General features: G+C 38.6%; 1 protein-coding gene across 3 annotated transcripts in view; it reads right to left on the reverse strand.

The window, feature by feature from the left end:
- Window positions 1–14,967, reverse strand: part of Kcnip4 (potassium voltage-gated channel interacting protein 4) — a 505,370-nt gene that overhangs the window by 20,056 nt on the left and 470,347 nt on the right. For all 3 annotated transcript variants that reach the window (XM_052734909.1, XM_052734908.1, XM_052734907.1), the window contains exon 4: window positions 2,625–2,695. In XM_052734909.1, the coding sequence (XP_052590869.1) occupies window positions 2,625–2,695 (71 nt within the window). The remainder of the gene's footprint in view (window positions 1–2,624; window positions 2,696–14,967) is intronic.

The following is a 14,967-nucleotide window of genomic DNA, read 5'->3' on the forward strand; positions in this document are numbered from 1 at the left end:
AAAGTGTGTTCCCTCCCAAGCCATTTCTATCTTCTAGATACCTTCCAGTTAGCTAATTCATTTCGAAATATAACTACACTTTCCTATTTTAAAATTTGATTTTCATTCAGTATTTATTGATATGCATGGAATTAATAGTTTATAGTAAAAGTAAAGGCATTATATCAATATGCATATCACATATAATTGTCACAGCTAACCTCCCAAATTAAAATGAGCCCTAATTATAATTACTGGTGTTTTATATAAACATCATAAAAGCATTGTTATGTATTATCCCACATAGTTGACAATAGGTTAATGTACATGCAAAATTGAACACAAAGTCCTATGAGACACCGATAGCAGAATATCATATTTCTGATACACAAATTCTTTCTAGTAATGAAATCCCTAGTAGTTTTTGCCTCTGCCATTCTCTGTAATTAACTATGATTTTTCCAATTAGGTGAATTAGACTATTGACTTTTACACTTTCAATATAGGTGTATTGAGGCTATGCTGGTATTAGCACTATGGAATAAGCACTGATAAGACATTGCCCTAAGGAAGTCTTAAGCTGTCACTAGAAGTAGTATTTCAGGAGATCGAGGACACCCTTGCACTTTGCCCTTTGGCCCAGTAACTGCTGTTTCTGCATCCAGGATAACCCTGCTCATCCTGCCTTGACTTCCTAGTTCACACTTCCTCAATAACTAGCACCTTTCACCCTTCCCTTCTTAGGATATTTCTTGGTAAAGTTTTGTAAGATGATGTTTAATATCTCTGGTCCAGAATTTTCAAACCCATGACCTGAGGTCTTCACGAGGACAGAGTACACACGACAAGGTATTCTGGAAATTTTACTCTAGTACCATTGATGGATAGTTTACAATGATCCACCTTTCTTTCTTCAGCCTGCTTCCATGTAGCCTTGTATTCAGAGTGTTGTCCAAGCCCAAACTGTTTTCCCTCCTAAACATGTCAGATGGTTACAATTCTGTAATGCTCATGTTTTGTAATTTTGAATTCATCTCTCCCCTCATCTCAAATGCTTTTACTGAAGTTCAGTTTTTCATCAGGTCCTGTCCGGACTCTTAGAATAAGTAGCTTCTAATTGCACTCTCAGTTTCAGGAACATAGCTCACACATGTGAACAGCCCTGTTGAAACTTCTTCAGCGGTCCTTACGTCCTACAACACAGTCTTCAACCTCTTTAGTTGGCAGCCTGCTTGAGATGTGCTCTTTGCTTCCTTTCCCAACCCTTTCTTCTGGCTCATATACTTGCACTCTGTCTTCCAGAAGATCTGCAGATGTTGTCTCTTTATTTCCAGGGTGATATTCTCCACCCAGGCTCTGCCTCATGCTTCCCTTATCAAACCTGTATTCTCTTGATCAGCTTCTACTACTTTCTCCAGATATAATTGAGGGAACCCATCAGACAGGCTTTGCTGTTGCGGTCCCTTCTGCCTCTGGTTCATTTCCCTGGCTAGTCTCATTCCACCATCTCACTTACTTTGTCAGGGTCCTTATTAAAATTTCTTTACATGTGTGCCAGCTTCATCCTCCTCTACTCCCTCAAAATAGGAAATATATCCCCTAAATAATATATCTCCTAAATGCTATAATGCACATGCTTTAGTGTCTGTCTGCCTGTTTGTTTGTCTGTCTGTCTATCATCTCCCTGACCCTGAAATTACAAAGTAAGATAATAGATACTTAATTTGCCCAGAAACAAAATACAGTCACTCAGAATGTAAGCAAATCTGTCAACAAAACATTCTTCTCCCAGTTTTCTTAACAAAAGTAAAAGTCACAGACACCTATCCCAAGTGCATATTCCATTTATTCTCCTAGCAACCACACTTAAATATACTGTTACCTCTATCCTGCTATCTATCTATCTATCTATCTATCTATCTATCTATCTATCTATCTATCTATCTATCATTTATCCTTCTGTCTATCTATCATCTATCTTTCTGTCTGCCTATCTATCTATCTATCTATCTATCTATCTATCTATCTATCTATCTAATCTCTTCTGTGTGTGTGTGTGTGTGTATGTGTGTGTGTGTGTGTGTGTGTGTGTGTGTGAGAGAGAGAGAGAGAGAGAGAGAGAGAGAGAGAGAGAACACATTTTTATTAAGGTTATCATATCTCATACTTCATGAAGAGCACTGCATGCTTTTGCTGTAGGTTACTAAACATTTTTAATTTCGTTGCAAACTCTGGGGCTGGTGAAGGCAGCATTTTTGTATTAAATACCTTGCATTACTCTACATTTACTAGGCTTCTGCATCAGAGATTAAGTATATTACATCTATATATCCAAGTACTAGCCCACAGTAAGTACCTGTAAATGTCAGATAAATCATTTGCCTTCTGGGATTGTCCTCATGCTGCTGAGGAGAGCCATGCATGAATAGATAGCACGTATTTGAAAGCACACTAAATGTAGGTTATAATTTTTCCAACTTTGGAAAGATAAGAACAACTACATTGCAACATAATAAAGAGGAAGGAGGTGTTTTTGGACCTTTCAAAAATGAGCAAATATCAACCTCTAACTTTTCTGCTACAAAGATCAAAATCCCTTTCACAGTGTCCTAAGTTAAATGGTAGAACAAGAGTCTAGGGCTTACCTCAAAACTCACAGCTCCATTGTGGTCCGTATCGAATGCATTGAACAGAAAATGTGCATATGTTGTGGAGTCTGAAACATTGAAAAAGGGATATCATTTAGTTAGTGTTTCTATAGCCCACCTCTTTTTCTTCAACTTGTGTATTTGATCTCTGCTGCCCACCTTCTTTCTTTAGTGAACTACAACTTGAGATTTTTGGGAATGAGCTACAGTCTGAGGCCCTTGGTGATATTTTCTGTGAGCCTCTGGCTAGGATTAATGTCAAAATATGAGATCATTCATGTTGATATCAACTCTGAAATGAGTAATGATGGTGCCATAGGTGGATGCCAAGATTATGGAGACATGTCTGGACATTGTTTGGTGCTTGGCAAAATTTTATCTCCATTAGTAAAGAAGTAAAAAGCCAAATAATGAGACATGGATGAAGTGGTATCATTAATACCCCTGTCATTATTAGTATTGCCATTGTTTTTATAGCTCAGAGAAATATTTTTGAACTTAAAGAGGTTGAGGAACTTGACCAATGTCACATAGTCACTAAGACATAGATATGAGACATGAACATTCTGAGGTTGTCCCATGACCAATAAATTTGGCTCCTGGCTTTGGGACAGTGGTAACTTAGGCAGCTTCTGGTGGTTAAGATGTAGAGGATTTTGTAGACCCTGAGATTCTTATTTCCCATGTTATTGCATGCAGTATGGTGCTACTATCCTATTTGTGTTCTGGGTGGGATTCAATGCTCTAGGTAATAAGTACAAATATGAATGACTTGGCATCCCCACTTCCTCTGGATGCAGTCACTGAAGATCTCGGAAATCTCACTCCTCCCCTGGGTTTGCTTCTCATGGCTCCTCCATTCCTCCCTTTGCTTTTCTTTTGTTTCACTAGGCTCTGAGTTTTCTTCAGTTTTCATTTAAAAAGTATTTCTCTTTGTTTTCTTTTCTTAATGCCCAGCTTTAGTCTTTAAGGGCTTTTGTGCTCAATTCTTGATCAAATTTGCATGATTATGTTAAATGCTACATCTCATGGGTTTTAGCCTTTAGGCTTCACCCTACAAGAATGTAACCTTTCAGCCTTCTGCTTCTAGCCATTTATCTTCTGCTTAAAAGCTCATTAATTTCTATTTTGTGACTTTTGGTTTCTATTTTTACTGGGATTTACTATAATTTCTCTTCCTTTTTGACATTATGAATTGATTTTAAAAGGCTGTCAAGGAGCTAAATCAGGGTAGCAAGGATAGGGAATTACTTTTCCAAATCAAAACAAATATCAATACTCCTCATCTTTCAAAGTTTCTACATTCTGCTAGAGGAAATCCAACCTTCTCTCTGCACTCTACAGATTGGGAGCTATCTAAGGATTGTTTTCCTTCAGTGTTTCATCAGGGTCACCTGTTGGTCATTAACATGAAGGTCATGCATCTTAAAACTGACTGCACATTCAGTTTCTCAAAAATGATGGTAGCAGCTCTACTCATCTCTCATTGCGAAATACAATATAATGCATCACTGATCTTAACTGTTCTCCCCCCTCCTCTGTCTCTCTCTCTCTGCCTTCCCTTCTCTGTGTGTGTGTGTGTTTCATGCCTGGATGTACAGGTGTATTTGCACATACATGCATAAATGGACACAAGGTGTCAATGTGGGTATCTTTATCTATTACTTTCTGCTTTACTTTTTGAGACAGGGCTTCCTACTGAACACAGAACTCACCATTTCAGATAGCCTAGTTGGCCATGAGCCTCTGGGAAGCACCTGCCTACACCCTGACAGCACTATGGTCACAGATGCATTTCACCACACCTGCAGTTATGTGAGTGTAGGGAATCAGAGCTCAGTTGTGCATACTTGGGCAATTAACTAAGCCATCTTCTCAGTCCCATTAACTTTTTATTTTCAATCAGTTAACCAGGCACCCAAATTGAGTTCATACAGTATGTACAACTGGCAATATCTAGAGTGATGCCTGTGCAGTATTGATGAGTTCTAGGAAGAAGGTATTTTGGATGTGGGACCAGGGATTTGGTTGAAATTGACTTAGTGCAATTGTTGGGAAATTTTATTATAGAGTAATAAAGACTTGGCAGCCTATTCAGGTTTGGAAAGTTGTTTTGTACTCAATAAAACTTTTCACATACTTCTCAAACTCCTTACAGCTCCAAGGAGCTAGGAATTTATAGGTGGTATGTTAAATTTATTTCCAGGGGAGAAAAAAATTTGCATAGTTTATAATAAGTTTAATTAAGTGAGTCTCTTGTCACCCTGTTTAGACAATCAAGGTAAATATCTTTACCTGAGCTAGCAAAACTCATCATGAATAATGGCTCATAACAGACAATGCTTGCGATTTTTAATTACAAAACAAGATAATATAGGTGTGTGATAATTATTCTTCTCAAATGGTGTTCCATTAGTTTCAAAGCTTGATGTGTAGTAATGACACTCATGGTTTACACCGATGTTATTTGGAGGACGTCTTGTTCTTCAGTGCACCTTGGCAACTCTCTCAGAAATGTACCAATTTTCCAGCCTAAGTTTATCATGCAGAGAGATTTGGCTAACAGAATAATAAAATCAGAGTGTTTGAATTTGAATGTCAGCTTTTTCAAAGATTAACACTGTGGCCTTGAGCCAGTCAACACTTCTGTGACTCAGTCTTCATGTCCATAAATAATAACAATACTAGTGTGTACTTTGTAGAACCATCATGAAGTTTAAATGAGATATTAAATATGCAAAGAGTTTATCATAGTCACAGGAACTCATTAAACATTTAGTGAATATTAATTATCTTTTTGTTCTAATGCTTGGCTTTCAACTAATAGTTTGATCAACTGTCTTGAGCAGTGATAACATTCCAGGTTTGAGTAGCAAAATCAGTTTGCTGGGATTCTTTCTTCTCACTGAAACTCTACCCCATCTGGATTCAAGCACAAGGGGTGGCAGTAATCTAATGTATTTGAATACACAGTCCATGGCATTGCCATTCTGGTAAGGTAGATCTATATGTGTGAATAGTAGTCTCTGTCACTGAGTCCTCTAAGACTAAGGGTAGAACTTAGTGGTAGAAGATGTATTTATGCCATGAAAGGCCTAGAGTTCAAGCACCCTGTCCCCTCAAAAATATCAGCCAGAACAATAGACCAGTTCACAATTCTCCCTAATAACTGCACTGAAAATTGTTCTATAGTAGTCTGGAAGGAGAAATACACGTATTATATAGTAACTTGTACGTTCTTTATCATTTAATTTAATCTTTATATTCAGAGAAGTCATATATGTGCTTCAAGTGCTTCATATTTGATGTCTACACAGAGGATATTTGTAGACATGTTCTTCTGACTTGGTATTATTCATTCATCTCTTTAATAGCTGCTAACTGGGGATCTAGCATAGTCAATGTGCAAAGTTCATATAATACAAACAAAGATAGTCTAGAAACCTTCATTTCCCCAAAGATGTTACAATGGTTAATGTGCCAAGAATTACACACTTAATACTTCTACTGCATAGAGAGAAACACCTGGACACACAGGCAACAGGACCAGAAAGCCTTTCACCATCTCATTTATTTATGTTAGGCAAGCTTTATTCCCCCTGAAAGATGCTCTATTCAACATGTCTGTGTTGACATCCATTCACAACACAAAACAAGCCATGTTTAGCAAACTCTTACCAAGCCTTAGAAAGAGCCAGAAAGCTGATACAATACACACTGGGCAGTGGCTTCTGTATACAAGATAAAGTATTTGTGCAGCACATGGTGAAATGTGGTGATTTATAGACACTTCGTTGTTATTGTTCATAATGACAGAAACCTGTTGCTCTCTCAGACTATCAACCTGAATAAATTATGAGTCCATGGGAGATGTAGAAAGCTACAATATGAATCTGCCTGCCATTGGAGATTGTGTTCTTCCTGGGAACATTTTTCCTTTGCGGGCATCACTGTGATATGTAATTTCCATGCATCATATTAATTTTTAAATGGTAAGTCATCATTCTTTGAAATATCTCATTCTCTTCAATGATGTACCTTTAGATTTATGCATTCAATTAACATGAATAATCAAAGAATTTTTAAGAGCCAGAAAATGATTGTTCTGCCTCAAATCTCTTCAAATTTGTGAGAATAATCATTTGCAATATAGATTTCTCTGTTTAGTAGATATTATTAATGCAAAAATATTTTTTAAATAAAGTTTGCATTTTAATGTGGAGTGCTACATAATCTGTACTGTGTAATAACTTTGACTAAAAAAATAATACCAATGATTTCCATCTGTGTTTGTGTTTTGATATTTATATCTTGTTCTGTGTTAGTAGACACAAAGACAGTATACATGACCTTTCTTTAAAAATGTTAAAGTAATTTAGATTTATATGAAATAATCAGATGGTCAGATGGTATCAAATCTTCTCTCTCTTTCCCCCCTCTTCCATTTGATATTGGGGATCAAATTTGGGGCCTTATAATTTAGTCTTTCATTAATGCAGAAAATGAAATCATTGCAGTATTACAACCATGGCATATGATGTATCATAGTTAGCTTCAGCTATCAACTTATCACAATCCACAATCCCCTGGGAAGAGGGAACCATATATAATGAATTGCCCAGGTCAGATTGGCCTGTAGGGAGTGCCATCCCCAGGCACATTGGCCTGGACAGTATTTAAAAAAAACATATTTGAACAAGCTAGTAAGCAGTGTTCCTTTGTGGTTTCTGCTTGAAGCTTCTGCCTTGAGTTCCTCTCCTGACTTTCTGCAATGATAACATATGACCTGGAAGTGTAAGATGAAATGTCCTCTTTTCTCCCATGTTGTTTTTGGTCGGAGTGTTTTATCACAGCAACAGAAACCAAAGTGGAATAGGAGGTTAAAGTATATAGCTGCCCTGTGTCCAATAGGACATGCTGCTTCTCTGCATTGAAGTCACAGGATAGGGCAGAAGGGTTATTCTTACAATATATCTATTTCCATCTAATAAAGCCTTCCTTTGTTTTATTAGAATTTCAATTCTTTTAGAAGACCACTTTTACTCAAACTTTCTGTTTTGTTAATAAATATGAGAGTTGTCTTAAAAATACCGAGAAGCCCAAAACTAATTGGATTACAAGCCAAACCAAAGACAATCTAATTTTTATATGAAACAATTAGCCACCATGTGAGATGGTATTGTAAGGCATTGTAAGGTATTGTTAATCAAATGTTAACCTGTAAGTTCTACCTGCTCAAGGATCAGGTGACTTCCTGGGATGCTATGAGTTATAGGTCTTGGAAAATAATAGCCAAGCCACGTGGGAAAATATGGTTTCCATATGGGTTTGTCCTTAAAAAGCCCTACAACATGTGTCTCAGGGCCACTTAGCTAGGAATTCCAGGGAGTGGACCTAGCCAGAGTCCATCTACCTGGCCAGTATTTAATATTTAATTAAAGCTTGCTTCAATTTGGCTCAAAATGGTGGAACTAGTTTTTCTCTTTTAAATCTCAAGTTAAGCATTTGGAGGTACCAGCGAGATAAGAAAGATTATTCCACCGCAAATTCTGGAACATAGCTCTTTTCTCTGGCTCTGGGGACCCCTGCAGTGAATGGCCAGGCTTGAAAAAAGGAAATAGCAAGCATTTTCTATGGAAGCCTCCTTTTGTGGTAAGTCAGAAAAGCCCTTTTTAGCTAGGTTGCTGTGAGAATTTCCTGCCTGGTTTTCTGGATTTTTGGTTATGGGGTACTCTATCTGGGGATGTAGGAGGCCTGACGAGACCCCCCCAATCCTTCATTGGGAGATGTCTCATGACCCACTGGTTATTCTGGTTACTTGGGGAGTTCAGCCACAACCATCAAATTCACTCTTCTGACCTTGAAGCCCTGACAACTTCCTGATGAGGCCGGGAGCCCAAACATGAAGTTTTTACACAGAGAGGTCTGGTGGTTTGGTTGTCAATAGGATTCCAATGTCTAGGCTGCACAATAGAACTAAGGAACGTTAGGGACATTTCATGACTGGGTGCCAAGCTGTGGGTTGGGCTAGACAGAGCATGGATTTGGCAGCCAAGAAGGTCTTTAGGAGACCTAGCCTAATGGTTTCCTAACATCTGGGTTGTATAAGGCCATAAGACAATTTCTCTTGGTCAGACTGGTGGGTCTCTGAAGTAGAAGACTCTGTCTGTGAAATGTCATTGTCTCATGTTTTCTGTTGTCCTCTGGTTTTATGTTCTCTTTTGTCATTTTGGCTTTGTGTCTTATCTTAGTCTGTATCTGTCTTTCTGACTCATAGCAACTGAACTGATGAACAACAGAAATAGTGGAGCTTTAGGGCCTTCAGCTGCAGTGAGCCAGGCTTGGGAATCTATAGACAGCTTTAATGAAAAGCCCATGGCCCCACACGGAAGCTGGCAGGTGAGCCCTTCTTCAGCTGGTCCCTGGAGGACAGCTGCAACTCCAGTATCATGTGCCATAACTGCATACTGTGGAGGCTCACAAGACTGTCCAGCTGCTATTCTTACAACCTCTGGCTATACCAGAAAGTCCCGTTGCCCCTGTAGCCTTGAAATTACAGTATTAGAGAAGGTAAGGAAAGTTCTGTTTGTCTGTTTTGTAATGCATGAATGCACTGTGATCACTGCACGTTTGTTTCTGCTTGTCTTGATTGTGTGAGCTTACCTGTCAGCCACCCAGGCTCAGAATTTACCTCTGGACTTTCTGGCCACTGGAGCTAATGTAATAGGCATTCAAATGTCATTTGGGTATGGATGATATTGAAGTTATTTTATGCTATTCTACTTTACTGAAAGTCTGGTTCTAGAATTGGGCTATGGCTTACCCTATTTCATACTCAGGTATGCTTTTAAAGTCTCTATGTTTGGAGTCAAGAACTGAGACAGAAAAAAAAAGAATAGCTAAAGGGATTATTGTCTTATGTATTTATTGGTTATGGTTAAAAATCTGTAATATCTGTAACAAAAAAGTTAATCTAAAACTTGTAACAGGGTTGATAGTTAAAAATCTGTACATAGACCCTGTCTCGAAAAACCAAAAAAAAAAAATCTGTACATAGGTAATTTTTATTTTTATTTAATTAAATTAAATTAATTAATTAATTTATTTTTGGTTTTTTGAGACAGGGTTTCTCTGTGTAGCTTTGCGCCTTTCCTTGAACTCACTTGGTAGCCCAGGCTGGCCTCAAACTCACAGAGATCCGCCTGGCTCTGCCTCCCGATTAAAGGCGTGCACCACCACTGCCCAGCTTCACATAGGTAATTTTAAAGGAACCATGTGGCATGATTCCATTTGGGGATATAAGCAACATGTGACTGGTCAGCATCTCAGCTAGAGTTGGAGATGTTGGATATCATGTGACTTTACCACCTTCTTTGGGCAGCTACCTGGCTGAAAGTCATCTTTGCTAGTGTTATAGAAAAAAAAAAAAGCCATATGGCTTCACCACCATCTTCGTTAAGGGCAACCATGTGGTATAGGCCAACCAAGGAAACAACAGGTCACCAAAGAAACTTTTAAACCAGGATGGGATTTTTGTATGATAATTCCTGTCCTGTCTTGGAAACAAGGTTTATAAAAGATAAGATTTAAACACAATATTTATTTAATAAGGTATTAAAAGTGCACCTCCTGTGTTCATATATAAGAACATACAGCTGGCAGCCAAACTTTGTAATGTAAGAGTCACCCAGATAGTATTGGTTTCAGAGACATTGAAGTGTTGCTCTGTGGAATATTTTGTTACATTGTCTTTATTAATATATGATCTTGGTAAACAGGTAAATAAAAGGTTAAGAATTTGAGCCGGGTGGTGGTGGCACACACCTTTAATCCCAGCACTCATGAGGCAGAGGCAGGCAGATTTTTTGTGAGTTCAAGGCCAGCCTATTCTACAAAGCGAGATCCAGGAAAGGCACAAAACTACACAGGGAAACCCTGTCTCGAAGGAAAAAAAAAAAAGGTTAAGAATTAGGGCCAATCATTGAACACCAGAGACTGAGGTATTTTTATCTTACAATGCAACATTGGGAATGTGGAAACCACTGGCTTAGAGAATGTCTCTCCTTACCTGAGGTCTATTCAGGCTAACATGGGCTGATTTAAGAACGTATGTCTAGTCTCCTTGGTTTTGCTAACATTGTTAAGCTGTAGCTATTTTGGTAAACTGAGTTATATAAAAACTATTATATTCTATAATGGTATACTGTGTAAAGATAAGGAAAATGAAGTTCCTGTTCTCTTTGTGGACTGTGTTTATGAGTTAAAAAGTCTTATCTTGATACTAGTAGAACTTCAAAAATTATTTTTATTAAACTGTTAAAGATAATTAAGCTTTAAAAGCTGTGCTTATGGTCATTCTAAGTACTAATGTAGTTAATTACAAAAAAAAAAAACAGCTTTATTTAGCCTCCTCTGCATGTTTTCAAGGCCTAGCCAAAAGTAACTAAAACAAACAAGCCAGGGTTGTTTGCTCAGATATACTTAATGGTTCTTAAACTTATCAGAGATCTGTTGAATGTGGCATTTAAGATGTTTAAATGTACTATGACAGACAGAGATTCCCAGATCCTTGCAGTGACCCCCAAGATCTTTAGGAAGACAATGGGCATGATGATGACTCTACCTGGGTTGTGGTAACATTAAACAATGGGCAAAACTACCCCAATGCTTTGTCTATTGCCAAAACCCAATTCAAGCTGTGGACAAGCAAGACACTGGAGAGTTGATTGTCCCCCCTTCCCAAGACAACAAAAGGTCAATTCCTCATGTTCCTTCTTCACAGAAAATCCTCTCATCTTCTGGGCCTGGTAGCTGAAGACTGATGCTGTCCTAGTAGCTCTGTTCTCAAAGCCATGGAGGCCACCGGGGATAGGGATGACTGTCCAGGTAATGGACTCTGGACTGGTTTCTGTCATTGTAATGGATGCTTTCCACTATAGTTTATACAATTTATCCATTCTCAGATATTTGATGGTGTTGACAGCTATGTTAGCTGTATCTTTGTCAGCTTGTAAGCAACAGGCAACCATCTCCTTATCTCAAGGCTGCAGCTGTAGCTGAAGTTTTCTCCAGTCCTGCCCAGCCCCATGGACCCTGCAGCTGCTTATAAAATAATCACTCAGAGGCTTATATTAATTGAAACTGCACAGCCATTAGCTCAGGCTAACCATTGACTAGCTCTTACACTTAAATTAACCCATAATTCTTATTTATATTTAGCCACATGGCTTGGTACCTTTTCTCAGTTCTGCCTTCACATCTTGCTTCCTCTGTATCTGGCTGGCAACTCCTGACTCAGCCTTCCTGTTCCCAGAATTCTCCTTGTCTATTTATCCCACCTACACTTCCTACCTGGGTACTGGCCAACAGTGTTTTATTTATCAGCCAATCAGAGCAACACATTCACAGCATACAGAAAGACATCCCCAGCATGCAGCCACCTTCTTAGTTCATTAGTTAGTTAAAGCTACTAGGTGTCTCGTTAAGAAAAGGCAAAGAGGTTTGCCCTGCTAACAGGCTTCAAACTAAAGGATAAACAGGTTTCAGCTGTAACTTTTCACTAAAGGGGCATGCTTTGTAATGGTTGTTCTCAGTACCAACTACTTGAATCTCTGGAAAATGATTAGATGAAAACAAAGGGTTCAAAGTAAGTTCTGAGGGTTTCAGAATACGTTCTAAGGTACTTAAAAGTCTAAGGATATAAAAGCTTAAATAAGTTCTAAAGGGCTCAGAAAAATGATTTATGATATACAAAGGCAAGTTGTAAAGTTATATAAATGATTTAAGGTATATGAAAAATGGGAAATATTTAAAACTTCTCTTCCCTTTTCTATGCTATTGTCATACTGAGATTTCAAAGGTTTAGAATTTTAACATTGGTCAATGGAGTTCTAATAAGCTAGTAGAGCACTGACTATTTACTATTCAGTCACAAGCTCAAGACTTTAAATTTCCTTTGGTTGTCTTCTAAATATAGACTTAAAGATGCTTTTAATCGGGCTAAAACATCTCTGTCCACTCCATATATCTGGATCTCTGGACAGAGGAAAATATGTTCATGCTTTTTATAATGTGGGTTTCGGGAAGTTTCAGGAGGCAAAGAGGTCATAAGACTTGGATCCACCTCTCACAGACTAAATGGACTCCAGATGAGTACAGTCTATGTTTCCACACCTGGCTATTCCTGAGAATTGGATCTCTCCCTTTCTCTTGAGACTCCTACCCTTGCCCAGTTACTAGGACTGTGGGCCTGAAAGTTTCAAATGTAAGGTTTTCCTTTAAGTTCCTAAATTAAGGAGTCTAATTAATTAAGACTCCTGTCCCTGATCTTTATTTGTTTTAACATATTTCCACTTGTCTGACAGACACCATCCAGGGATCATCTGTGGACTGCAAACTGCTGAGCTCTGGACTTGCTGAAAGCTGATGAAAAACAGTTTAGCTGATGTGCTTGCTCCCTGTCTCTTCAGCTGGGTCAGCTAAGCAGATGCTTCTGAAGAATGCCCCATTGCTCAGCCTTTGGCTAGTTTTTCAGCCTCCTTGGGGCCTGATAGTGATGACCTAATTTCAGTTAGAAGTAGTAACAGAAGAGAGTACAGTATCTCTCGCTCCCGCCAAACAGACTGCAATGCTAAGTAAAAAGGAAACTTCCTGGCATAGGAAACAGAATGGCTACCTATGCTGTCAAAGGGCATACAGAAAAGTGGGCTCAGATTTATCAACAGGTAAATTCATTAACTGAAATAGTTCTGCAATATGGTAGGACACTTGGCCTGATTTATTCAGAACAAAGAGGTATTATGTAACTTTAAGGAAAAAAATTTATTTATATACAAACGATTCATGATTATAATGTGGTTGTACTCCAAGAAATATTACAAAATGGGTATCTGAGATAAAATAAATGACTGGTGCCCCATCCATTTCCAGGCTCCTTCTAGATAGTAACTCTGATGTCAGCCATCACAGGGCCGTTGGCCCTTCTGCTTCTGCTAATTACTGTTGGCTCTTTTATCATTGATGCCTCATCTTGATGATAATTGCTGTCTGGATACCAGTGAGCTGATGGTTGTTAGATCCAAATATAAACAAGTACTCATCACAGTGTCAAGGGTTTGATCCACCCATTAAGGTGGGTGCCAAGGCAGGGGTGTAAGACCCCAAAATTAACCTGTAAGCCCCTCCTGCCCAGGATCTAGTTAAATTCCTGGGATTCTATGAGTTGTAGTTCTTCGAAAATAACAGCTAAGTCACATGGGAAATATGGTGTCCATATGGGTTTGTCCTTAAAAAAACCTACAACGTATGTCTCAGGACCACTCAGCTGGGAATTCCAGAGATTTAATTTGATTTAAAGCTTTCTTCAAATTTGACTCAAAATGGTGGAATTGGTTACAAATCTCATGATTAACATTATCATGGTCAAGGGAAGAAGTATCCCAGCCAGAGAGGCCAGTCAGATACCGTGGAACTTCCTTTGGAAGATGAAATCGTTTGGTTTTGCTGTTTTGAGTGATAAGTGCCTTAGAAAGGTTACAGTCAGGTAAATGGCAAAGTCTACTGTGGCCACAAGCACAGGAAGAGGCAGTAGTTGCCGCCTGTGTTCAGTAGATTTCAAAGGTAAAGTGAAGGACTAGGTATGCCCCTTCCTGGAGATGGGAGTGCTATGTGTTATAAGCTCTCTGTATTAAGCTACTGAAGTTCTCTCTTTGCAAGATCCTTTGTTTGTAGGTAAAGTTCCAGCCTTTGTTACAAAAACAAGTTCATCCTCCGTATCTGCCTGGCGCCCTCTTTCGGGTTCTTCTAACCTCTTACCTCTCCCTGACTAGTTGTCTTCAAGTACCTTCTCTATTGGGTGTCATTGTCTGCATGCTTCCCATTTACCCACTTAGCCTCTGAAGCTGGGCTCCTGTTTTTGCCTGACACCCTTTATGAAAGCTGCGCAGATCAAGTTCAACAATGACTTCCATGTCCTTTTCCATGCTGCTGTGTCCTGAGGATGTATTCAAATCCTTTCCTTCCTGGAAGATACTCAATTTAATGTCTCTATTTTCTTACCTTCTGAACTGTCAATTTTCCTTGTACTTATTTCTGTGTCTCTGATTGTCCATTCTGTAGCCTTCGTGGATATATATTTTCTTCAAGTCCCTCATGCCCAACTCATGAGGCTTTCTACTTTATATAGACACACCGTTCCAAGTAATTTCAATGTTAGTAAGCTCCAAATCTCTGTCATTTTCTCTGACTTCTCTTCTGATTCTATTTTCTACTGATTTCTTGTTGATATTAAATGCTCTTTGGCTACTTAAATGTAATTTGTGCAAAGTTGAGATCATTATAT

Source organism: Peromyscus californicus, unplaced genomic scaffold, assembly GCF_007827085.1.
Source record: "Peromyscus californicus insignis strain IS unplaced genomic scaffold, ASM782708v3 Scaffold_13__1_contigs__length_99412109, whole genome shotgun sequence".
Lineage (NCBI taxonomy): Eukaryota > Metazoa > Chordata > Mammalia > Rodentia > Cricetidae > Peromyscus > Peromyscus californicus.